This window comes from Lycium barbarum, chromosome 5 (assembly GCF_019175385.1).
Source record: "Lycium barbarum isolate Lr01 chromosome 5, ASM1917538v2, whole genome shotgun sequence".
NCBI classification, from domain to species: domain Eukaryota; kingdom Viridiplantae; phylum Streptophyta; class Magnoliopsida; order Solanales; family Solanaceae; genus Lycium; species Lycium barbarum.
The window spans coordinates 17,180,811-17,187,536 of NC_083341.1; the positions used below are offsets into that span (position 1 = coordinate 17,180,811).

At 34.0% G+C, this 6,726-nt stretch overlaps 2 protein-coding genes across 2 annotated transcripts; both read left to right on the forward strand.

Moving 5' to 3' along the window:
* Positions 1-363: 363 nt before the first annotated feature.
* On the forward strand, positions 364-3,838 carry LOC132642344 (peroxidase 27-like). Its single transcript, XM_060359576.1, has 4 exons — positions 364-576; positions 1,129-1,317; positions 1,404-1,569; positions 3,088-3,838. The coding sequence occupies exons 1-4, from the start codon at positions 364-366 to the stop codon at positions 3,495-3,497; spliced, it is 978 nt and encodes a 325-aa protein (XP_060215559.1). The 3' UTR covers positions 3,498-3,838.
* A 530-nt stretch (positions 3,839-4,368) lies between these two features.
* Positions 4,369-5,890, forward strand: LOC132639253 (uncharacterized). The gene is made up of 3 exons (XM_060355714.1): positions 4,369-4,653; positions 4,747-5,205; positions 5,270-5,890. The coding sequence occupies exons 1-3, from the start codon at positions 4,369-4,371 to the stop codon at positions 5,888-5,890; spliced, it is 1,365 nt and encodes a 454-aa protein (XP_060211697.1).
* The last annotated feature ends 836 nt before the right edge of the window (positions 5,891-6,726 follow it).

The following is a 6,726-nucleotide window of genomic DNA, read 5'->3' on the forward strand; positions in this document are numbered from 1 at the left end:
GTCAACCATTACTTCTTTACATTTTTCTTTGCCTACACGACGACATCCTTCTTCTTGAGAAGGAAATGTATGTATATACAGTATATTTATATATGAATATGGTAATGGCATGCAATAAGTTTAATTGAAAGTCAACTCTCTGTTACTCCATTATATTTATTCATATAATAATGAAGTATTTCATCATTGGCAAACTAGTTCAAAGCCAGCTTATCTTGCATGAAAAGTTCAAATCATGCATGGTACTTCATATCGACTAATTATTACTATAAATAACCAATCTGTGTCACATACCAAGAGCATCAAATCCAGAAAGAAACAAATTACTCCAATTTAATTTCTCTGTTTCTAATATTTCCAACAATGGCTTTCCCAAGACTAATTTTCCAGTTGTTGTTTGTAATTGTTCTTGCATTTGGCCTTTGTAATGCACAAGACTTGAAACTTGGCTACTATGGTAAAACATGCCCAGGAGCTGAGGCTATTGTGAAAAAGACAACTTCACATTACATCTCAAGAGCACCAACTCTAGCTGGTCCTTTGCTTAGGATGCATTTCCATGATTGCTTTGTTAGGGTAAATTTGCTTTATTTTTTTCTCATTTCCATCTTCCATCTTTATATATATATATATATATATAATGAAAATAACATTGTGCTCAAAGATTTTTAAGTTCTTTATGTACTTCCTTTGTCCCGATTTATGTGGTATTATTTGACTAGTATAGGCACATAGTTAAAGAAAGAAAGGAAATTTTTTTAAACTTAAGAGTAAAATGAGAATTGTAAAGTTAAAGTGCTCTAAATTGAGACAGGTGATATTATTTCTTGGACAGACTAAAAAGGAAAGTGTGTCACATAAATTAGGACAAAAGGAATACTTAATTAGGATTTAAGTTATCCACCGATAGTATGAGATGGTCACGCATTTCAAGATTTTTTTTGGAATTACCCACCTGATAGTGTAAACTGCAAGTGCATATATATATATATATATATATATATATATATATATATAACTTAAACTCTTATTAATATTAATCATTATTATATCTATTTACCAAAAAAAAAAAAAACAGTAATCATTTCTTTTATAAAAAAAAAGGTCCTTATAAAAATGTTTCTACAGGGATGTGATGGATCTGTATTGCTAAACTCAACCAAGACCAATCAAGCAGAGAGAGATGCCATTCCAAATCAATCCCTTAGAGGATTCCAAGTGATTGATGCTGCAAAATCTGAATTAGAACACAAGTGTCCTGGTGTGGTTTCTTGTGCTGATATTCTAGCCTTAGTTGCTAGGGATGCAGTATCTATGGTGAGAGATTAATTAACTTTACTTATATGTAAATTAAGAAGAAAAAAATCATTGTTAAGTTTTAATTAAATGGTTTGGTTTTACAGATTAAAGGACCATATTGGAAAGTTCCTTTGGGAAGAAGAGATGGAAGAGTGTCAATCATGTTGGAAGGACTCACCAATTTACCAGCTCCTTTTGCAAATATTACTTCCCTTAAAGCTCAGTTTGCCTCTCTTGGTCTGAATGCAAAAGATTTAGTTGTTCTATCAGGTAATATTATAAGTATTTGGTTTCAAATAATAAATGGGAACATGGTATATTCACTCATTTTTTTCAAGTTTTGCTAGCCTATGCCAGATTTTAATTATAAGCAATTTCAGAACTCATAAATAATTTACATCGACAAATATTTAATCAGTCTTAATTGTTTGGTGTTTTTCTTTAATTTATCTTTACTTTTCACACTATACAAAAGTGACATATTTCTATATCTACAAAACACTTTTCTCTTACATTATCATTTTTAATGATATCAGTATGTTTATAGAAATTTTAGGGTGTCAAATGCAACTACGGTGAACTTGGGCTGATCAAAATAAGCGAAATTAATAAATGAGCATATCATCAATCAGATGAAAAATTACTCTTTACGCGGAAGGTCCTTCAAAGGCACTGGTCTTTAATTTTTGGCCCTCAAATTGTTGGTCTTTAATTTTTGCCCTTCACCTAAAAATTCATGGGTTCCAAGTTCGAACAAAAATAAAATAAAAATTGGCAAGGTAGAGTTTGAACCTTATAAGACAGAGTTTGGACAAAAGTCTGCCTTAAGGCCTAACTTTTGCCCGAATTGACCTAATTTTGGGCAAAAGTTAGGCTTTAAGGCAGAGGTTTGCCTTAAAGCCTAATTTTTGCCCGAATAGGCCTAATTTTGCTATAAACTTCTGTCTTACGAAATTCTTTTTTTATCTGACTGAGCCGAGGTTCAAACCCGGAACCTCGGGGTATTAAGCGAAGGGAAAAAAAATTAAAGACCAACAATTTGAGGGACAAAAACTAAAGACCAGTGCCTTTGACGGACAATCGTGCAAATGACCCAAAATTACTTGGGCTGGGTCAAATAGTTATAGCCGAACCTGTTCATCTCTAACCAAGTTTTATTTTTGTATTTATTTTCTTATAATTTATTTAAATATCAAACATAAATTAACTAAAAAAAATTACTTTATTTTGACTATGTCTAACATATCAAAGAAATGAAAGTTTTTCTCAAATATGTTGACTAGTTCTCTTATGGTCAATTTGGTCTACATACTTAGCTCAATTCAACCCAACATTCAACCCAAATAACTTTGGGCCAAAATTGAACCCCTGTGAGAAAAGTGCTCAGCCCAAATTGCCAAGAGCTGGCCACATTTCATGGACAAGTTACCCATTTGGCAAAAATAATTATATTTGCTAGCCAACTATATATTATTTTGTATCAAAAATGTATATTATAAATGAATATACAAATACATTTGTTGGCAATTATTTTTGTAAGCGACTATTTAAGTCAATTTTTCTATTTTTTTCATAGACTAATTTTGTCATCCTCTAAGAAAATCAACACTATTTTGTTGTGAAGCCTATAATTAGAGGTGTACATTTGATCTTTTACGCACACTTGGAGTTGTTTCGCCATAGATTTTGGCTAAAGTTTTTGAAATAATATTTGACAATTATATTTCAAATAAGTGTTTATTCATTAAATTGGGATAACGGAACTAACCAATTGTACATGTTGTTCAGGAGGGCATACCATTGGAAATGCTCATTGCTTTGCCTTCACAAACCGAATGTACAACTTTACAGGCAAAGGTGACACTGACCCAACAATGGATCCTAACTACATTGCTCGTTTAAAAAGCAAATGCACCTCAGTTAACGACGTGACAACAATTGTGGAAATGGATCCAGGAAGCTTCAAGACATTTGATGGAAGTTATTACACTTATGTAGCCAAAAGGAGAGGACTTTTACAATCTGATGCTGCTCTTCTTGATGACAAAGAGACTAAAGCTTATGTCAAATTACAAGCTTTGTCACATGGATCAACTTTTTTCAAAGATTTTGCTAAATCAATGGAGAAAATGGGAAAGATTGGAGTCTTAACTGGTAAAGCTGGTGAAATTAGGAAACGTTGTGGTTTTGTAAATTAATTCATTTAACTTAAAGGCAATTAGCTCTTCATGTTTTTCTTTTTCTTTTTTGCTTTACCTTGTTTATTTTTTGTTTTTGTTTTAGTTATTTGGTCTACCTTCATAGCTAATATTCTTATCTTTTGATTATTTATATGTTCTCTTATTAGAAATAATAATGGTTGTGGTTGACTTATAAATTGTTATGCCCTATTAAAGTTTTTTTCCTTCCAAATATCAAATTCATTGATATTGTCCATAATTCTTCCCTCATCCCAAATTTATGTAATGATGATTGACTAGACACGGAGTTTAAAATGAAAGAAGAACTCTCGAAGCATGTGATTTAAAACAAATCATAATTCTTTTTTTGATAACAGCTGTAAATACTACCATTAACTAATATAAAACAAATACACCTAACGAATACCTAAACTTCAAAACCACCTTATAAGAAAGGTGTTATGAGTGTTAGGCCTACAACAAGCAACTAATTACACAAAGAATCTGTTGATTAATTGCCTCAGTTATTGCAGTAAAAGTTTAAAAGAAGTTGTTGGATTGTTTCATGTTTTTTAGCCATTTTCAGTAATGTTAACTTGGTTGTTGATTTTTAGGAGTTTGTTCAGATTTTAGGGGTTTGTTGATAATGGAATCATGTGCAAAGTAGTTGCTTAAATCTAGGCTCTAGTTGTTGAATTTTTCTGTATTTAAACACCATTTCAGTTCAATGAAAAGATATCTTTCCAGCAGCAAATTTTTCTTCTATTCTTCTTGCCTTTATTTTTGTTTCTAGAGTTGTAGTTTAGCTTAAAAACTCCAACAAAGTGGTGTCAGAGCTCTCTTCTTTAGGGGCATATAATAGAGGGAAATACATCTTTTTTCTTCTTCTATGGATTCAGAAACTCCTTTCACTGCACTAGCACCACCTGTCTTCAAAAATGAAGGCTATCAGATCTGGGCAGCAAGAATAGAGGCACATATGGAGGCAAATGATCTCTGGGAAGTTGTTGAGGAGGACTACGAAGTTCCTCCCTTGCCTGCAAACCCATCCATGGCGCAGATAAAGAATCAAAAAGAGAAGAAAACAAGAAAATCAAAGGCTAGAGCGACGTTATTTGCTGTAGTCTCATTTGAAATCTTTGTCAGGATTATGACAATGAAATCAGCGTTTGAGGTCTGGAATTTCCTAATATAGGAATATGAAGGATATGAAAAGATCAAAGGAATGCGTGTTCTCAACCTAATCTGAGAATTTGAACTTCAAAAGATGAAGGATTCAGAGACAATCAGAGAGTATTCTGATAGATTACTCAGCATTGCCAATAATGTAAGATTACTTGCCTATGAATTTCCTGATTCTAGATTGGTTCAAAAAATTCTCGTAACAGCCCCTGAAAGGTTTGAAGCAACCATTTCCTTGCTGGAAAATTCCAAGGATCTGTCAAAAGTTAGTTTGGCAGAACTATTGAATTCTTTGCAGGCACAAGAACAGAGAAGGCATATGAGGTCTGAAGGGTCTGTCGAGGGTGCATTACCTGCAAAAGTTCAGTCAAACCAGGGAGACAAAGGGAAAAAAAAAAGTGGAACAAGAAGGAGAACTCAGGTTTTGATTCTCCTAGGTTCAATAGGGAAACAAAACATGATTTTCCTCCTTGCAAGCATTGTGGAAAGAAAGGTCATCCACAGTTCAAATGCTGGAGAAGACCAGATCAACAGTGTGAAAAATGTCAGAAGATGGGACATCATCAAAAGATTTTCAAGAACGACACTCAGCAAATAATGTTGCACAGGTTGCAAATCAGGAAGATGAGGAGCAACTCTTTGTAGCAACCTTTCTTGCAACTAGCAGCTCAAGTGACAAGTGGCTTATTGATAGTGGTTGCACCAACCACATTACATTTGATCATGATCTCTTTAAGGAGTTGGATACTTCAGTGATTTCAAAAGTACAAATTGGCAACGGAGAATATCTTCCAGCTGAAGGCAAAGGTACTGTGGCAATAAAAAGCTCTTCAGGTACAAAACTAATCAAAGACGTGTTTTTTGTACCTAATTTAAGTCATAGTTTGTTAAGTGTTGGCCAGCTGCTTGAGAATGGTTTCAAACTTCTCTTTGAAATCAATTATTGTCAAATCAAAGATGTGGAAGGTAATAATCTATTCAAAGTAATGATGAAAGCAAAGAGATTTACATTGGATCCTTTAGAGAATGAGCAAAAATCTTATTCTGCAATTAAGATCAATGCAGAAGTTTGGCACAAATGGCTCATACATTTCAACCATGCTGCTCTACTGAACTTACAGAGGAGAGATCTAGTTCGAGGGTTGCTTAACCTTGAAGCTGAAATACCAGATTGCAAAACTTGTCGATTGGGAAAGAAAACAAGGCTTCCTTTCAAGAAAGCAACCTAGAGAGCTACTGAGAAACTAAAATTAATCCACACATATCTAGCTGGTCCTCACAGAACTCTATCACTCAAAGGGAGTAAGTATTACATAGTCTTCATTGATGACTATACGAGAATGTGCTGGATTTACTTTCTCAGGTTCCAATTAGAGGTTGCCACTATCTTCTGGAAATCCAAGCAGTGGATCGAAACTCAAAGTGGCTGTAAGATTCAATCTTGAAGGTCTGACAATAGCAAGGAGTACACATCTAATCAATTCAATGTATTCTGTGAAAAAGTCGAGATTGAACACCAACTCACTGCTTCATATACTCCACAACAAAATGGAGTTAGTGAGAGGAAGAATCATACTATAATGGAGATGGCTAGACGTTTTTGTACGAGAAGTGTTTGCCAAAAGAGTACTCGGCAGAAGCTGCACATACCTCAGTCTTGCTACTCAACAGGCTTCCAACAAAGGCATTAGAAGGAAAGACACCATTTGAAGTCTGGTATGGTTATAAACCTTTTTTTTTTAAAAATCAAAGTGTTTGGATGCATGTGCTTTACTTATGTGCCACAGACTAAAAGAGATAAGTTGGATAAAAAGGCGGAAGCTGGAATGTTTGTAGGTTACATCACTGTTTCTAAGGCTTATATAGTTATCCAACCTCATACAAGGAAAATCCTGATAAGCAGAGAAGTGCATTTCATGGAGGATGAGCAATGGAACTTGAAAGAAGCACAATCAATATTAGTTCCATATCAAAGTACAAAACTCCAGCTGGAAGAAGATGAATTGGTAGATGACGTTCCCGTAAGATGCATGAGATCTCTCTCTGATAGCTATTAGAGATGCAA

Excerpts from the sequence above, each read along its gene's own strand:
- LOC132642344 (XM_060359576.1), top strand. The coding sequence starts at position 364 with ATGGCTTTCCCAAGACTAATTTTCCAGTTGTTGTTTGTAATTGTTCTT. Across the intron at positions 577-1,128 it reads TCCATGATTGCTTTGTTAGG|GGATGTGATGGATCTGTATT; the intron begins GTAAATTTGCTT and ends ATGTTTCTACAG. Across the intron at positions 1,318-1,403 it reads CTAGGGATGCAGTATCTATG|ATTAAAGGACCATATTGGAA; the intron begins GTGAGAGATTAA and ends TTGGTTTTACAG.
- LOC132639253 (XM_060355714.1), top strand. The coding sequence starts at position 4,369 with ATGGATTCAGAAACTCCTTTCACTGCACTAGCACCACCTGTCTTCAAA. Across the intron at positions 4,654-4,746 it reads CAATGAAATCAGCGTTTGAG|ATGAAGGATTCAGAGACAAT; the intron begins GTCTGGAATTTC and ends GAACTTCAAAAG. Across the intron at positions 5,206-5,269 it reads AGATCAACAGTGTGAAAAAT|GTTGCAAATCAGGAAGATGA; the intron begins GTCAGAAGATGG and ends AATGTTGCACAG.